The sequence below is a fragment of the Thunnus thynnus genome, chromosome 14, assembly GCF_963924715.1.
Source record: "Thunnus thynnus chromosome 14, fThuThy2.1, whole genome shotgun sequence".
NCBI classification, from domain to species: domain Eukaryota; kingdom Metazoa; phylum Chordata; class Actinopteri; order Scombriformes; family Scombridae; genus Thunnus; species Thunnus thynnus.
In genome coordinates, this window is record NC_089530.1 from 17,472,766 (window position 1) to 17,490,604 (window position 17,839).

General features: G+C 40.6%; 2 protein-coding genes across 4 annotated transcripts in view; both read right to left on the reverse strand.

The window, feature by feature from the left end:
* Positions 1–5,241: 5,241 nt before the first annotated feature.
* LOC137197629 (dickkopf-related protein 1-like) lies at positions 5,242–9,160 on the reverse strand. Of its 2 annotated transcripts, XM_067611113.1 has the most exons (5): positions 9,047–9,160; positions 6,849–7,084; positions 6,579–6,720; positions 6,243–6,377; positions 5,242–6,116 (listed from the first exon to the last, which is right to left on the reverse strand). In XM_067611113.1, exons 2-5 carry the CDS (start codon positions 7,062–7,064, stop codon positions 5,851–5,853), a joined length of 759 nt encoding a protein of 252 aa, XP_067467214.1. In that variant the 5' UTR covers positions 7,065–7,084; positions 9,047–9,160; the 3' UTR covers positions 5,242–5,850. The 2 variants fall into 2 exon arrangements, with proteins under 2 accessions (XP_067467214.1, XP_067467215.1); XM_067611114.1 differs by lacking the exon at positions 9,047–9,160 and having other exon boundaries at positions 6,849–7,251.
* A 778-nt stretch (positions 9,161–9,938) lies between these two features.
* Positions 9,939–17,839, reverse strand: part of LOC137197124 (cGMP-dependent protein kinase 1) — an 83,757-nt gene continuing 75,856 nt past the window's right edge. For both annotated transcript variants that reach the window (XM_067610288.1, XM_067610287.1), the window contains exons 10-18: positions 15,725–15,821; positions 15,450–15,589; positions 15,009–15,098; positions 14,158–14,299; positions 13,576–13,739; positions 13,247–13,369; positions 13,091–13,153; positions 12,915–12,981; positions 9,939–11,907 (exon numbers count right to left, since the gene is read on the reverse strand). In XM_067610288.1, coding sequence (XP_067466389.1) covers positions 11,809–11,907; positions 12,915–12,981; positions 13,091–13,153; positions 13,247–13,369; positions 13,576–13,739; positions 14,158–14,299; positions 15,009–15,098; positions 15,450–15,589; positions 15,725–15,821 — 985 coding nt within the window. In that variant the 3' untranslated portion in view covers positions 9,939–11,808. The remainder of the gene's footprint in view (positions 11,908–12,914; positions 12,982–13,090; positions 13,154–13,246; positions 13,370–13,575; positions 13,740–14,157; positions 14,300–15,008; positions 15,099–15,449; positions 15,590–15,724; positions 15,822–17,839) is intronic.

Below are 17,839 nucleotides of genomic sequence, written 5' to 3' on the forward strand. Positions count from 1 at the left end.
AGCTGAGCCAGCTCTGGACCTGGCCCTTGTCCTAGTCCCAGCCCCTAGGCCGCCAGCAGCAAGCTTCTGGACCAACCATAATGAAGAGTAGGCATTTTTATCCCCTGCTGTAACTCTGCCCCCCTCCTGGTGCATCTGTTCGCTCCCTACTCGTCTGGCAGAGCGGGCAGACATTGCATATTGGGATATTATTTGTATAAACAATGGGCAGATTGTTTGTTTGCAGTGAATTGGTCGCAGCTGTGAAAGCACTGGGATAAGTGGCACATGGAGGGATTGGAGAGAGTGAGGGAATCCACCTGAAGGATACAGGTGGTGGAGGACAAATTGAAGCACCTACATGGCCCTTGAGTCCAACAGCCTCTGGCTTTGTTGAAAAAGCCAGTCTCAAAGTGAAAATAAACATGTACATGAGTCCAGAAGGCAACAGAGCAAAGCAAAACACATGGTATTGTGGTCAGGTATCTCTTTCCATGGGCTTTCATGTAGTATTACTGTAACAAGCAGCTTATGCAACATAATACGACACTTGTTTCTGTTTTAGCCCAACACACTTACAGACCACGGGCCTTTACGGCTTAAGTCAGAGCAGCCAAGTTTCCTTCATGTGGTTAATGGGGACTCAAACATGGTATGACATCATCAGAGAGGGACCTGAGACCACAGAGGAGGTGTCAGCCGCAGATGGAGGGAACACCAGGATGGATCAAACCAGTCCATCCACGGGACTCCCCTGGTGAGCGAACCCAGTGTCACGGCTCTGTCCTAAGGATGGCAGCGAGAGACGGGCTGGGCCTTGTGGACGCCACATGAACAGCCCCACACACAGCCCCACACACAGCTCTCTAATTAAATGGAAATGTTTTAGAGGCATCATGCTGATATTTTAAAGGAATATTTTAGGAAATGGGCTTCATTCACTCTCTTAAACTAAAGTATGCTTCTTCCTGAGATCTATAAGAAGATCAATGCCATGTCTGTGAAATATAAGGCTACAACCAGCAGCCGGTTACCCTAGCACCAACAACTAGCATGGCTCTGTCAAAAGGTAACAAATCCACCTACCTGCATGTCTAAAGCCCACTTTTGAGATAACAATAATGTTTTTAATGTGTTTTTAAGACATATTTAGTTTGTTTGATCCAGGAAAAAAAGGGTAATGTAGTCACAGTGAGGTTACCGGGCAACCACGGGGAGAGAGAAAGTGATAAAACTTTTGAGTTGTTGGTAGGAAGATTTTGTTACCTTTGGACAGAGTGAGGCTAGCTGTTTCCCTTTGTTTCCAGTCTTTATGCTAAGCTATGCTAATCGACGGCTGGCTGTAGCCTTATATGTAAAGGACAGGTATGGAAATGTTACCAATCTTCTCATCTAACTTGTGGAAATAAGGAAAATATGCATATATTTCCAAAATTTCAAACTATTGCTTTAAGTGCAGAGCTGGACACAGAACGTGTTAAGACCTTGTTAAGTACAAAGACTGAAGGTGGGGAGAGAAGCTATGCTGGCTCTCCAAAGTAAAAAATACACCTACCAACAATGCAAAAGCTAAATAATATAAGAATATAAATAACTAATTAATAGTTCATACAGAAAGACAAGTGTAAAAACAGGGAATTAGTTATTAGAACTTTCTTTTTGTGAGCAGCCAGGTGCAGTGACTATATGCAGCATTCGAAAGTCTTGTTGTTACTATCAGGTTTCAGGGTTTGTGCAAGATGCTAAATAAATAAGCTGTTCTTTTTCAAGAAAAATGTAATTTGATACCCAATCAAAGTACAGTATGTCATCACCTCGCTCTGTGAAAACCCTTGTTTCCACTGTTGTGTTAACATCACTCAAAAGTTGAATCAGTGGAGCAAACCTGTTCTCCACCTGCATTCACACACACAACACATTGTTCTGAATGAGTTGTTCTTTGTTTAATTATTATTTCCCAAGGACAGGGAGATTACCCCTTATTGCTCAATCAGGCAGGCTGTCCAGGCCCGGCGCCAGGATGAAGTGACTGAGGGGGCCGTTAAAAATTTCTAGGGGGCAATTATTTCATAAAATGAAAATAATTAATTTAACCATACAATAACCCCAGAAAGGCTAAATAACAACAACACGAGGCTACTATTTAAAAATCAAAGAATACATTTGTATTTGTAGTTGTCTGTCCCAAGATTGACAGGAGCAGTGACAGTTGGAGCTGGAGGAGGCTGCGGACCCATTCTGCCTCTGCATGTTGTGGAAGGGGCCGCCACCGGAGTAATGTCTTCTGCAGCTGGTGGAGCTAGCTCTATCCCAGCTAGCTCGATCTTAGCGATATTATTGCTGCTGCTGGGCCTACTGGCCTTGGTTGGAGTCTCTTGTTTTCTCTCTCCTGTTTTTTATTACAAAACCACATTCTGATATCCATCCTTATTCCTGAACTGCATTTTACGGTTAAGCAAACAAGCCAGGTAACATGTAGGTGATACGTTAACGCTAACGTTAACGTTAGTTGAACTATGAGTAAACAAGCTAGCTTTGGTTTTTGCTTGTTTTTTTTGTCGTGTGTGGTGCACGCACCCCCTACACACAACAAACAGCACTGTCCATGGTTCTGAAACAACAGCTAAACGATAATCACATGCATCTCTGCCAATAATTTTGTTGTTTTTGATACATAAAGCTTAAACCAAGGGGGCAAAAAATACAACTGAGGGGGCTAAGCCCCCTTAAGACTCTTTGTGGCACTGGGCCTGACATTGTCATCCCACAAAGATGAATAGCAAGCATTGTGTTTCTTCTCTATGAAGTGATGGGTGCCAGCACCCAGAAGTTTGACACCTCCCTGTGAAATTTTGTTTACATAAGAGCTTGGTTTTGATCCGAATGCTCATTCCAGAAGTATGCCATCTCTTTCATCTGACAAAATAACACGCATTGCCTCTGTGTACACTGCCTTGTTTCTTTACCCTTTGATCGCTGATGGTTCACTCATGAGTTTGTTAACTCAGGGATGTCTGTCAAGGGTGTTTGGCAGCAATGTTAGAATAACAATGACAGATACGCCAGGTACTCAAGCAGAGAAAAGCTTTATTGTAACTCTTAGATTGTGAAGTGTGATAGCATTTAGGGCAGCAGTATGAAAAAATGATTCATTGTTTTATTGCCTATTAATTGTTATCACACAGTAATACTCTGAACCTGATGAGTATCAGTCCAGCTAGATCTTAATCTCCTTATGAAAATAACATAGAATACATGGCTGAATGAAAACCAACAGACTTTACGGATAATCAGTATTCTCGTGAAATGTAACATATATGCATTTTGTTAGGGGATAAAAGCTTGATCTAGTTACATGTTTCCAGTTTCTGGAGGTCTACAGTAGCATGAAAACGCATGTCAGTGGAAATGCTGATTCATTCTTGTGGTATGACAACACCAAATGTTGTTGGTTAGGATGCCATTGCGTGGGTGAGTGTGCTCTACTCCAAACCTCTCACACCCCAAGATTCGCCCATACAGGGTGTGTGAATGTGTGTGGACATGTGTTTGTATATGTGTAATAGCTGTGAGTGGGCATGTGGGGACATGATTGTGTGTGTGTGTGTGTGTGTGTGTGTGTGTGTGTGTTTGTGTGTGTGTGTGTGTGTGTCTGCTGGTTGAAGTGGATGCTGTTGTTGTGTATGTACCATACACACACACATAGTTTGGCCTTCCTGGACTTGGGCACATGCCTGTGGCCAGTGTTAGTCTGAGGTTGGTGTAATGATGACAGGCTCACACACACACACACAGATTCCAGGACCCCCACAAACATGACTTGGCTTCGGCTGCATGGTATATTGTACTGCTCCCATTACTCTTAATTACTCTGAAGAATGGACACTAAATTGTTTAAATTCAGTGTGTCTCTGTATGTCTGCCTGCCTCTTTGTCGATGGATCTGTCATCAACAGTGGTGGAACCTATATTCAGATCCTTTACTTAAGTAAAAGTAGCAATACCACAATATAAAATAGTCTATTACAAGTAAAAGTCCCACATTCCAAATTTTATTGAAGTAAAAGTACCTATTATCAGGAAAATGTACAGTACCAAAAGTAGAGGTACTAAGTCAGTATATATTGACTGAAAGAAAATTGATTGTATTTTATAAGCTCATTAAAGCTTTTTAAAATCTTAATCTGCAAGTTAATGGCTATAACTGTCCAGTAAATGTACTGGAGTAAATAGTGCCTAGAAATGCAGTGCTTAGTTACATTACACCACTGACCCTCCGTGACAGTCAGACTAAACCTAAAAAACTTAAAATTAATGTATATGGGTGTAAACAGATGAAGAGGTTACCTGACTCGGTCAGAGTGTCTTATGCTCCTTTTGATCTGACACGAGAATCGAGCAGAAAGTACAGTAATTTCCTTGCCATCTTCTAATCTAAACAGGTCTAATTACAGGCACCAAGGTGTATTTGGGTGGATTCATAGCCTACACATTAGAGCACATCCATTGCACAACAGCCAGGAAATGGGGTGTGCTGTGCAATTGGAGAGATTGAGACTGAAGATCCGCGCACCTCATTTCATGAATCCTTGTGTAGATTGAGTAAGATGAAGTAATTAGAGGCTTTAGCTTGGATAGCTAACTATCTGCTCTGCTGCACATGAAGGCAGGGAAGTTGTAATTAGAAACTAGCCAGCAACACCAAAGGGTTAGGTGGCAAACCCTCGCCAGGACACACATACTTTGTTATTACCTCTTTGCAGTTATCATTTGATATGGCAGCATCCTGTCCTGTTTTTAATGTTCGTCTGATGACATAGCCTTGATGGACCATCATCTGCTTCCATAGCAGGATGTGGCATGTTGGGGCTCTGGTAATGACTCATTAAAAGTTGTATTTTTGTATGTTTTCTGTACCAGTGTGCCTGCACATATTTCAGCAATTGAGGGTAATGACTTTGAGAAGCATATCTGGGCCAACATTTAAACCATCCACTCAGCCTTAACCACTGATAACTGGGCTATGAGTTAAACACTTGCACCAGTTTTTGTTCAAATAACTGTTGCTCTAGAATGGGGTTGTTATTTTGTAATACCAGAAACATTTTCTTCCTGTAACCCAACTTAAAATATTTGGACACCTTGAGTGAAACGTCACTGAAACAATTTCCAAAAAGATTTTTCTTTTGTTTTTGCAACACAATGGACACATGTAATCCATCAAAAAAACTTCTGCCAAAAATGAGGTGTAGAAAGAGGAAGTAAGGTTATCAGAGTAGCGTTTAATAAAACTAATATATTCACATTTTCTGTATATAACATTTTCTTATAAAACAATATATATAACACATTTACAATGCATGCAACACCATGTCTTAATAATACCGGTGTTGACAGAATTCAATAGTTCAATTAAGTGCCACCTCCAGGATAATATTTACAATACAGTAATTTACTGCAATAACTGAGGCTTGAAGTTCCATAAAAAGAGAAACAAAACAGCTCTGCCATTACCGATGACATGAATCGATCATGCCAAGACCTCTGAAATGTCACTTCCTAACTTCCGACTCCTTATCTGTTGATGGGGAATCAGATCAGTCCATCTTGCACTGTTGCATCCCTCTGGGTGTATCACTTTTCCCAGGAATCATGTCTATCCTTCCGGGTGCTGTGTTTGTGTCAGCAACTTTGGCAGGAAAGAATGTCTTAGGTGTTGGTGTCTGTGTGTGTATGTCAGCATCTCTGGTGTATGCAAGGCTGAAAAGTGTTTGTCAGTGTCTATGACTGATTTGTAGGTTTGCAGGATGTGTGTGCTGTATGTGTGTGTGAGCGTGTATTTCTGTCTCTGTGTGTGTCCATGCGTTTGTGTCAGCGTCTCTGACAGGTGTGTAGGTTCCGGGCTGCAGTCCTGCTGACACTGTGGTCTCGCTCTCCTTTCTCTGGTCTGCAGGCCAGACCGTCACCACAGTCGCAGCGCTGGAACAGCTCCAAGCCGTGGTTGCCTTTCCTGCGGTGGCGCGTACACACCTGTCCCTCCGTCAGCACCGGCTTACAGATGCGAGACCAGAAGTGTCTGGCACAGCACAGACCCTCAGAGCAGTCTGCAGATCTCAGGCAAGTATCCCCCTCTTGACCTGGAGAGAGAGGAAAGAGAGAGATGACAATATGTTACATGAAACAGATCTCACTGAAACATCAGATGTTAAGAAAGTTGTTACTTGAGCCCAATAAAGACTAATCATTCTTAACAGCAAACTCACCTTTCACAGCATGGGGCTGATGGCCATGGGTAGAGGGAGGCCTCTTGGTATGATGATCCATGGTGCTGTTATGTGTGTGCCAGCCAGTGGTGATGGGTGCATCTGTACCATCAGTGTCATTTGGCTGACAAACACCTGGAAATGTCAAAGGACAGAGGAGACTTGCATTTAAGGGTCTGTATTTATCACAGCATATACAAAGTCATCTATTTTTTTGCATAAGATATGAATGAAAACGCAGACATGTAAGACAGTATGGCTACAAGACAAACACATTTCAACAACTTGGTAAGCATAAATGTAAGTATATAGTTCAGATGAGATGCCTCTGCTCACCATTACTGCAGCGGTTCCCTGCACAACACATGGAATCCCGTGCGCAGCGCTTTCGGCTCTTACGGCAGGGCAGGCAGACGCCTCGGGCGTCGTTGCAGAATTCATCACCTCCGCAGTCTTCATCATCTGTGCAAACGCCTGACTGCAATGGCATGATAAAAACAAAAGCAGCGTGTCATTGAAGTATTAAGATTACTTGTAAAACATACGTGAATGCAACTTTTATCGTTGCGCACAGACTTGACTTTTACGCACGGGTGAATGAATTACCTGCAAGGTGTCAACGGATAATTTGTGTCCCATGCTACCGGAGGGCGAGGTACGCGGACTCGGACTGACAGTGTCGGTGCCTTTGCTACCCGAAGCACCGGGTAAGTTTTTGATGGCGTTGGAGTTCTTCGGAACTGTCCCCGCGTAAACGTCCCCAAGGTATCCAAACAGCGTGAGGTACACAGCCATGAAGCAATGCGTTGACGGAATCTGCATGATTCTCCTCTTGAATTCTGCTGTGTAGCAAACACACAGGGAGAAAAAAAAAAATCCTTTTTCTCTTTCTGGAAAAATGACTTGAGTGACAAAGTCCAAAGCGGCCTTGAATCCTGAATTCCAAAGTTTCCAGAGAGTTTCGGCACGATGCTTGGAAGTCTCCTGACGCACTACAGCCCTGGGATGATCTCTTTATACATGTGGACCTGTTTGTCTTCCCGCCCCTCGCTGAGCACAACAAAGACGGAGGGGTGGAATTTCAAAGAGAGCCCCACTGTACGGAAATGGCCATCTATTCTCCCTGCACAGGACTGCGATTCACAGTGTCTGTGTAATGATAATGACCTGCAAAGCCTGTCTGAATGCCCATCGTTTAGTGACGCATACTGAAAATAAAGTATATCCAGGACGTACTCTATACAGGGAGTTTAAAAACACATTTTCTTGTGAATAAAAATGAATAAGTTATTTATTTCCACTTTTTAATTTTTTGTCAAGGTTCACTAGTGTAGTCATCTACCTTATTCTGCTTTGCTTACGAAAATGTGTGGAAAACATAATCACACTACATTGATACAACTTATAATATGGGCATTTTATGCAATTATTTTAAATATCTTGTTTCCCAATAAAAACTGAGCACAAGACATGTTTTTCTTGCTTTATATACCAGAATTCATTTATTTCTCCAAAATTTTGATGCTAACATTTCACCATTTATACGAACATGGATATATTCTATCTTGACTATTACAGGTCTGATTAATTTGACAAAACAAATGTATATGCTACAAAATGTTGCAGCACATTTTATTTGTCAAGTCATTTCGCTTTATAGACAGTACTCATCACAGTGTGGGATTTTGTGTGTTTCTTTTTTCATAGACTCAGCTCTCCCTCTTTATAAGAGCTGTTGGATATCCCAGTTTCTTTGACATTCAAGTAGCCTAACTGCCCTTTGGCGGTGTGAAGACAGTGATTGAAGTTAACTTGCGTCGATTAACTACTTCATTTGATCCTTCTGATTGCAAAGGGGGCAATTATCCTCCAAAGTGTGCTTGATTACACCAGTGGTGGACATCAATGTGTAGGATATGCAGACCATTAAGGGGTGTGAAAAGTTTACCGAATTAATGGACTTCCGTGGTGAGGCCTTTCAGGGTTGACTGGCACTTTGAGATTAAAGGCAACTCTGATCTGTCCTGCTTTCTGACCCTTTGAGTTCCCCCGCTGCAAGAAATACCCAAACTAGGGGAAGATGCATCCTGAAATATTCAAATTAAGTCTTAAAAGTGTGTTTTTGATAAGAAGTTTGCCAGCCAAGACAGATCATTCCACCTTTTCATCCGGTAAACAACAAACGTAAACATTTTTATTTAATGAAGTCGTGAACTGTTCTATTTCTCTGCAAGATGCTCTTGAAAATGACTGACTCAAGTGAAACTGCATTTGGGAATAACTAGGACTCGTTTTTGTCGTGTCAGGAGGCATTTTGGAATTGTTTTTAAGACAAAAAGTAGACTGGGGTTTATTTGATTATGGTCACTTCTTGCAGCGTGAGCCAAAGTCAGTTTCCGATGTGCTGAGAAAAGCTCACAGGTGCTGAAGTGCGCGATGGAAACGAGCACTTTGGTTTCTCTATGAAGTTATTTTGGCACTTGGACGTCATCTGCTGGTCGCCTGTGTTTGTGTGTGTGCGTGCATGTGTGTGTGTACGAGAGAGAGATGCGCTGTAGACACCTGACAAACACACTGCAGCACTTTGCGCGTTTGAATTGCTGTATATCTTTTGAAGTAGAGCTTTTATCTCCACTTTACTAACTGTCAGTGTTGGTAAGGTGAGCTCCTTTGATGCACTTTGATCCCCTTTGATCTTGAAGACGTCACCCTGTTGTTATGGCTGTAGCCGTTCCCCTGTCCCCCAAACAGATTTGTTGTGCGAATAACACTAGGACCAGAGAATCTGAATCATCTGCACTTACCATTAAGTGGATGACATTAACTCTAGGGCTGATTATTAGATCGGAGGCAACCTTAACTAGTTTACATCAAGTTGAGGCAGCTGGGTTGAGGAAGATCTGTCTTTCCTGCAGCTCCCTCATGTGGCAACTACAGCAAACTGTAAAATCTTCACAGTTCAAGCTCTGAATAAATCATTCTGATTTGTTTCAAATGACAAAGAGACGAACACCACTCAAAAGTATTGTTTTTACTCTATAATTTTAAAAATCTTACACGTGGCACTCTGCAAAATTAATTTACAGCGGAAAAACAACATAACACAAGGCAAATATCAGGTAACATTGCAGAAGGCGGGTCAATATAAGACTTAGAACCAGTGGATTGTAAAGTGATGACATACATAAGGCTTTGTGATAAAATTAACCTGCCCTTAATACAGTAAAATACTTATGGTATGCCTACAGCACTAAGATTTCTTCTTCTCAATTTTAGTTCTCCATCAACATGGTGGTATCTATTCAATGATTCATGTATTTAAATAGAAGTGTGTTAGTCTGTTTGGCTTTCTGGGATGAAATATGTTGTTTACACCAAATGATAAAATGAGAATTTAGATGACAGTGGATCATGATCAATGCTATCATACCATCAAAGATTGTCAACAGTGGTAAACAAGAGGATTGTTTTCATATTAGTTAAATGTTTAAACTGCAAATCATTCTTGCCATCTCTAAATACTAAGATTTCACAACCGAAACGAGTGATGGATGGTCCCTCCGGGCTATGATCTACTGTTCACTTGTGTTTCATGTCAAGCCAGTTGTGGTTGACTTCATAAGATCACATTAGATACACAGAGAAAAGCATGTCAATGCAGTCATGTCAGGTATGATAGATTTGATCTTTTTACTATTAATAAATGTCCATGTGAGATAAATCAAAGGGGTAAGCAGGAAAATAATTTCGTATACACTTTTCTCAGCCATCAAATGACTAGAAATTCTCTTGCCATAGTGATTAATGTATTTATTAGATATAACAAAGGATGAGAAGCAGCCATCTAAGAGGACATACGTTTTTGAGGTGTATATGTGTTCATGCAGCATCGAAAAGGTCTTGTGATGTCAATTTTGTATGCCATTGATTTAAGGCACTTACATTTCTTCTGATTTAATGCTCTGATTGTTGGACATGAGAGGTGATGTGTAGGGTGAGAGATCATGGTGCTAGTGGACAAAGTGAGTTTTCACAAAATATAATCTTTCTTCTTTCACTATTTGTCTCTGAAAGACTTTAAAATTTCTTGATAAGATGAAGTTAAGATAGTCTTAAGATCATGTGAATGTGGTATATTTTGCCTCCAAAGAAGATGAACTCATAAGGATTTACTTGACATGGTTAAACCTGTTTAAAAACCTTGAGAATACCACTTAGCACAATGTAAGATGGTGTCGAGTGATATAAAACAAATGTTCACTCAAATTTACAAATTGATTCTAGTATCCAATTTTCTAAAGAAGGAAGTCAAGTATACATAACAAAGAAATCAAGCGCAAAAAAAGTCACTATACAAAACAATAACCAGTACTGTCATCTCACCATCGCTTATTATAATTTATCAATAACAGCACCAAAGACATTGAAACCATGTTCACAGTTATGTCAGAACTATACAGGAGCAAACAAAGGAAGTCTGGTTTGGTTGACTGGGAAGAGGCATTTGGGTGGTTTAAAAACAAAATTAATAAGTATGTAGGTACCGAAGCATTCATATGCGTGATTCAAAGCGTATTTAAGAAAAAAAAAGAATGACTTTATCTACTGAGGCTTAAAATGAGCTTTAACTACTGATTTTCTCAGTTAAAGGATTTGAATGCATAATGACACATTGCTTAATGGAAATACTAACAGACATTTCACGTGTGTCGGTGTGATTAATTAAATTTTAAGCAGGGCACTTGAGTCACGTCTCTTTCCACTGAACGCACAGTGTTTGTGCTTTTCAAGGTAGGTTGATCTCCTATCAAGTGTACGACGTATTTGATTTCAGCCTGGATATGATCATGTGTGAGAATGTACCTTGTAAATTCAAATACTATGTACCGTACATACTGTATGCCATATGGATGTCTCAATAAAAAGAAAGTCAGTGACATTCAGGTTAGTCTAGAGCACTTGATACCAGTTTTACTTGCAATCCGTTGTGTAGCTCTCTGGAAAGTATCAGAGATTGCAGCCAGCAGCTGCATGTCAAAAACCAGGAAGTAACTGCACATCTTATATCCTCCCATAAGTCCACCAACAAATATTGAGGAAAAAAAAAAATCGATCAGCCTCCTCTCTTTTTGAGCAGTCCATCACATTTTTCACACTCTTATTTATCCTAGAACCAAACTTAGACAGACTATTGAGCATTATCCACCCATTACGCATTTTTCCCTGTTACATGGGAAAACCTGGCTTCATTATCAGCCTTTTTGTATTGTATGTATGTGTGTGTATCCCTGCACTCTCTTTGCCTTTGCCTTTTACGCCGAGTGTAAGACAACACTGAAGAAGTGCTACAGCAGTCCCATTATAAATGCTTGATCCAGAGCCACAGTGAAATAAAGGCATATCGGTGACCCAGAGGGTTTGCCATCCATCCATTTATCTTCTTTTTCATATCCTCTCTTTCATTTTTAATGCAGTTTTTTTTTTTTACAACACAGCCATGTTCTCAGTATGGCCTCCAAGCCAACAAAAGAAGAGTTTCTCCTGGTCTTAAGGGGACAGCAGGACTTCAGAAATCAACATCCCAGCCAGAGTTGTCATCAGGAGGCGGGTCCTCGTTGTCCTCTGGGAAGCTGTCGAAGTTACTTGTGTCAACTGCTGATGTGACCTGGTAGAAAAACAGAAAAATCATATACATGGATGACAATTTACAATTTTGCTTTTATCCAAAGCAACATATATCTGAGAGCTGATACAACACAAGCAAGGATCTAGTCTGGAGAGAACAACATGGGTAAGTCCCATAAAGCTAAGCTCGAGTCCGATAGGACGTAGATGCCAACAGGCAGTGCACAGAGGCAATGCATAGAGTGCATAGACTGCATAGAAGCAGATTTTTTTTTTCTCAGTCCATCAAGAGCGGATGTGTTTGTGAAAGAGCTGAGTCTTTAGCCTTTTCTTAAAAATTGAGAGGGACTCTTTAGATCAAACAGAGTTTGGTAACTTGTTGCACCACAAGGGAACTACAGAAGAGAAGAGTCTCGCTAGCGACTTAGGGCCCTGTTGTGGTGGTATTACCAGGCGCCTTTCTTTGGCGTGTAGTGAGCAGGAGGGAGCATAGACCTGAATGAGGGAGTTCAAGCAGGCGGGAGCTGTTTTAGTTGCTGTTTTGTAAGTGAGTGTCAGGGTTTCGAATTTGATGCGGGCAGCAACTGGGAGCCAGTTGAGAGATATGAACAGAGGGATGATGTGCTGTTTTGGGCTGGTTGAAGACCAGCCATGCTGCTGTGTTCTGTATCATCTGCAGAGGTTTGAACGTACATGCGGGGAAGGCCTTCCAGTAGTCAATGTGTGATATTACCAGAGCCCATACCAAGAGTTGTGCTGCATAATCAGACACGTAGGGTCTGATCTTCCTGATGTTGTACAGAGAAAATTGACATAACCAAGCAATTGAGGCCACATGAACCATAAAGGTTAGTTGGTCATCAATCATGACACCCAAGTTACGGGCAGACTTTGTAGATATGAGCTGGGTTGATTCAATGTTGTATAGAGGGACTGGCTGGGATGACAAGGAGCTCGGTCTTAGAGAGGATTACTAATGGATTTTGACAATGAGATTGAACATAAAAGAGCATATAAAGAGTAACGCTATCAGCAGTGTGCACTTACATTAGGGATAATAGGAGGTGTCAGTGTCCCCTTCTTCAAGCCCTCACAGTTAAAGCCCTCAAACCATCTAAAAGAGAAAACAGCATTACTTCTTAATTTCTTAATTATATTTAACAGCATGATTACACTGCAAAGACAAATGAAAGAGGATTCTATTAATTTATAAGCACACATACTTGTGCTTTTGGATGTCTTTGACACCATTTTTCAAGTTTCCCAGTCGTTCAGAAGGATTATCCCTGCAGTAGAAAAAAAAACACGATACTTCATTATAACAGACCACACTTAAATTAATCACACTGAGTTGAACTGCTGGAGGCACCAGCACTCACCTGCATAGCTTTTTGATTAGGTTGGCAGCATTTTTGGTAATTTTCTTTGGAAATTCGATCATGTCGATGCCTCTCAGGATGATGTTGTAGGTTTTCATGGGATCAGGGCCAGAGAATGGAGGGCTATGTAACAGAGGCAATTGTATTAGTTTTGAGTAAAAAGTGTAAAAAGATAAGTAATTATCAGTAATATTATACAGTATGGCAGCATATTAAAATACTCAGTCTCCGAGCAGATTTTTTCATTTGTTTGTTTTGATGTTTATGTTATGACAGAATATGTCATCACAAGGAACAGTTTTTATGGACATTGCCAGGTTTGTGTGTACCTGCCAGTTAAGAGCTCAAACATGAGGATTCCTAGGGACCAATAGTCAGCTGAGATGTCGTGGCCCTTGTTTAGAATGATCTCTGGTGCTACATACTCCGGCGTCCCACAGAAGGTCCATGTCTTCTTCCCAAAACCAATCTTCTTGGCAAAGCCAAAGTCCACCTAACAAAAAGAAAGACTTTGTTAGGTCACTCAGTCAAAGTTGAAATAGTGTAATTGTTTTATATACATATATAATATATATAATATTAAGGTTTTTCTCTTGATGCTTTGCTGTGATGGACAGAAATAATTGAGCAGCTGGTTGTTGCTTTACCAAAAGCTACAAACTGGCTTTTCCATGAGGAGAGAGGGGAATGGCGGTACCCCAAAAAACACAGAACCCGACTTAACCTCAATCATTCCACACTATAATTATGGTTTTATCAACAGCTAACATGAGGCCAGTGTTCGAATTTCATTTGATCCTTCATTGGAGCATCATAAAAAGATGAGATTTTTCTAGTTTACAGCATTTTAGACAAAAAAAAGCACAGACAATGCAAAAGTTTTTAGGTTGTGCCCCCTGTTGATCTCTTACCAGTTTGGCATAGCCCCTGTGGTCCAATATAAGGTTCTCTGGTTTGAGGTCTCTGTAGATGATGCCTTTGGAGTGCAGGTAGGCGAAGGCCTCCACCACACAAGCCGTGTAAAACCTGGTAGTTGAGTCCTCAAATGAACCCCTGCAAACACAGCAGGACAACAGAGATGAACTGACAATCAACTCTGTAAAGATGCAGACAAGCACTGGCTGCATGCTGGTAGATAACGGCGGCAGTCGAATAATGACGTCTTTTCATAGACCAACCAGGAACCAGTCTCAGGAAATTGTGTTTGGTGTTGAAATAGTAGAAAGTAAGCTCTTTCCAGAAAATAGAAATAACCAATTGACTCAACATATTTAGGGCTGCAACTAATGGTTATTTTCATTATCAATAAATCTGTGGATTATTTTCTTGATTAATTGATTAGCCATTTGGTCTTTAAAATGAGATGAGAAAATGGTAAAAAAATACCAATCAAGCCCAAGATGCAACCTAAAATGTCTTGTTTTTCCAAACCAATAGTCCACAACCCAAAGTAATAAACAGTTTAATATCATATCGGATCATTCCACTAATTGATTAATTGACTAACCATTGCGGCTCCACACATATTTGATCTACACATGTTACAAGAAAACTAAAATTGTACTGCTACAAAATTCATAGCTGAGATGTAAACGTGTAATTTTTGTTGAAAAACTCTAGAAATCTTGCAAAAGAACATGGCTGAAATACTTGAGGTTTTAGTGCTGCACACACACCATACAGTATATTGTAGTCACTCGTTGTATCACTAACATTAACTAATACAATACATTAATATCTGACCTGATGAAATAGAGCTTACCGGTCTCGAAGAATGGTCCACAGCTCTCCTCCTAAACACGCTTCCATCAACATGTAGAGGTACTTGCTGTCCTTGAATGTTCTATAGAGTCTGAAAACACAAAAGTGGATGTTATCTTTAACAGCTGTCAAATGCAAATATATTAGACGAATGGACGGATGGAGAAAGACAATATGTGGGGAGTTGTGGAAAATGGAGCATTTTCCAGCATACACAGGGATGAATGCGTCAAAAAAAACCACTTTGTATAGGTCACCAGCACAACTCAGGAACATACTTGACTTGCATGTGGGAAGAAATCTTTATTATGAGAGAACCTGCAAGCTCTAGAGAGAAAACTCTGGCAATGAAACCCAGGTCCTTCTGGCTCTGAGGTAATAAAGTACTGATCCTTATGACATGTGTGGCATATACAGTAGTGAAATTGATCAGGCGGCGTACCTAACAATGAAGTCAGAGTGGGCCTCCTGCATTATGAGTTTCTCTGAACGAATGTGCTCCTGCTGTCTTGTGTCGACAATGTGCCGCTTCTTCAGGATCTTCATGGCAAAGGTTTTGTTCTCATCACTCTTGAGCTGAACCTGCAGAGAGAAGAATAAAAAAGAAACTCAGATATAAAGGTCAGCCTTGCACATTAATCTGCACAGCTGGTTAGTACATTTGATTGTTTAAGATTTGTATCATTCATGTCACTCTCAAAGTGCGATGCCCCCTACCAGCTCAACACGTCCAAAGCCACCAACCCCGAGAGTGTCGATGATGTTGAAGTCAGCTAGGTTGAGATTGAAGAAAAATGCATTCTCTGCTTCATACCTGTGGGTCCAGGAAAAGGGGGAGACAAAGACAGAATGGGAACAGGATTAGAGATGAGATGAAGTATGAAAGAAGAGATAATCCACTTTCAACAACCTGAGACAAAATATCCGTCTCTCTTTGAGCTCATTTGTTTGCAAATCTTAGAGGATTTAACTCATAGTAATCTGTCAAGGATGTTATTGAGGATGTGGAGTGTATAAATATGAACACGTAAACAGGATGAGTTGGAGTTTAGTCTGCTGGCAAACCACTTTGACCTCTGTCTGAACACAGACTAAACTGTCCCCAGCCTGTCCCCATTCTTGAGATGAAAGAACAAAGACGGGACATCTGTCACACAGGCTGCTCACTGCTCAGCTGGCTCTGAAGACATGCTTTGGCTCTGCCACTGAACACCCCAAAATGCCATTGCTGACCTGCACATGCTGGCAGCGGAGATTGTTTCCAACATGTCCATCCTTTATCCCCAGATGCCCCATGTCTTCTCTGGTTATTGTTTGATCCAGACAGAGTTTCATCAGATCAGTCTCTGGATCAGTGGGCTTAGGACAGATCTGAGCCTGGACAGGCCTTTCTGGGTCACTCAGAACAGACTACTGCATGAAAGTGAGGCCTTTTCTCTGACAAAAACAGTACAGTCTTACGCCAACATTTATCAAAAAAAACAACCATACAAGGAGGGCTTGTTTAGATAAGTCAGCAATCTTCCTTCATAGAGCAGCAGCAATTAACTTTATTTACATAAAAATAAGTTAAACAATGACTCATTTTATGAGCACTGTTTTTAGTTAGAATTTGATAAATTAAATGTCAAATGAGATTTCTTTGTTAAATAAGTGGCACTTGAGATGCGTAAAGGGAATTTCACTCCATCTGATCCACCAGACACATCAGTAATACTACAAGCTAGAACAATAAAACCTTTTCCCTAAGCTGCTTGCCAATGGGCACAATGGTGGCACGTGTTGGCAGGTTACTGAGCATGGTGTTTCTAAGAAACACATCAGGTTACCAGGGCAGTCGCTGTTTATTTGTGTGTACAGGCACTACTACTATAGTGTGAGATATAAAGGTGATCCTTTCATCTTTTTCTCCCCATCCATCATCTGGAAGCAAGCCCAGAAAACACTTCAAATCCCAAAATGCTCTCTGCTTATGAAAAGGACTGAGAGTTGTGACAGAGAGTACAAAAATACTGTGTGTGAGACAGGATTATTAAAAGGTTGGACTGACCAACATTCAGTGGCTCCCAAATATGTCCAAACTTCTGAGTGTTTAACACACACAGAGACAAATCAAATCTATGAGATGCAGACATGAGGTTTCACAAATTCTGTCAAGATAGAAGGCCTCAGGTTGGAGGCAATCATTTCACATTATGAAAGTCTTAAAAACATGGTTTCTTGTTTAAAAGAGGTTTAAAAATAATAGTAACCTTTTGCCAGCAGATGGCGACATTGCTCTATTAGAGGTATCAAGTTAAAAAGAGAATATTACAGCTGAGGAACAAAAACTCAAAGGCATTAAAGCTGAATCACAGAGTGAAGATATATTAACCAGCGGAATCAATCCATATACTCTAATCTGTGCATTAGATTAACTATTCTTAAAGCCAATAAAATAAGGTAATTTTGAAACCAGCTGGTGAAGTTCACTGTAAAAATAGTTATGTTTCAGGAAAAACACTTTGTGTCACTGTGTGTGTAAAACATACATTTATTGTTCTTGTGGAGATACATGTATGTATATTTTTTCCATATAGGCAGACAGCAGCACTTGTCTATGTTCTTGAAGCACTAGATGTCAGAAACAGGAATATGATACTGGCCAGCAGACCCAGAGGGTTTAGAACCATACATCCACCTTAAATAGATGCCTAAACCATGACCTTGACTGAAAACTAACACGGAGCTCAGCTGCATCCAACACAGTAATGTAACCATTGTTAGTTACATAGTACTTGTATTTTGAGGTCACTTGCATCAAGTGGAAATAACATGTTACTTACCACTGTT

Bases quoted from the DNA above. Each gene is read 5' to 3' on its own strand.
- LOC137197629 (XM_067611113.1), bottom strand. From the start codon at position 7,064: ATGCAGATTCCGTCAACGCATTGCTTCATGGCTGTGTACCTCACGCTG. The intron at 6,721-6,848 runs GTAATTCATTCA...ATGCCATTGCAG, and splicing joins TATCCGTTGACACCTTGCAG to TCAGGCGTTTGCACAGATGA. The intron at 6,378-6,578 runs GTGAGCAGAGGC...TGACATTTCCAG, and splicing joins AGGGAACCGCTGCAGTAATG to GTGTTTGTCAGCCAAATGAC.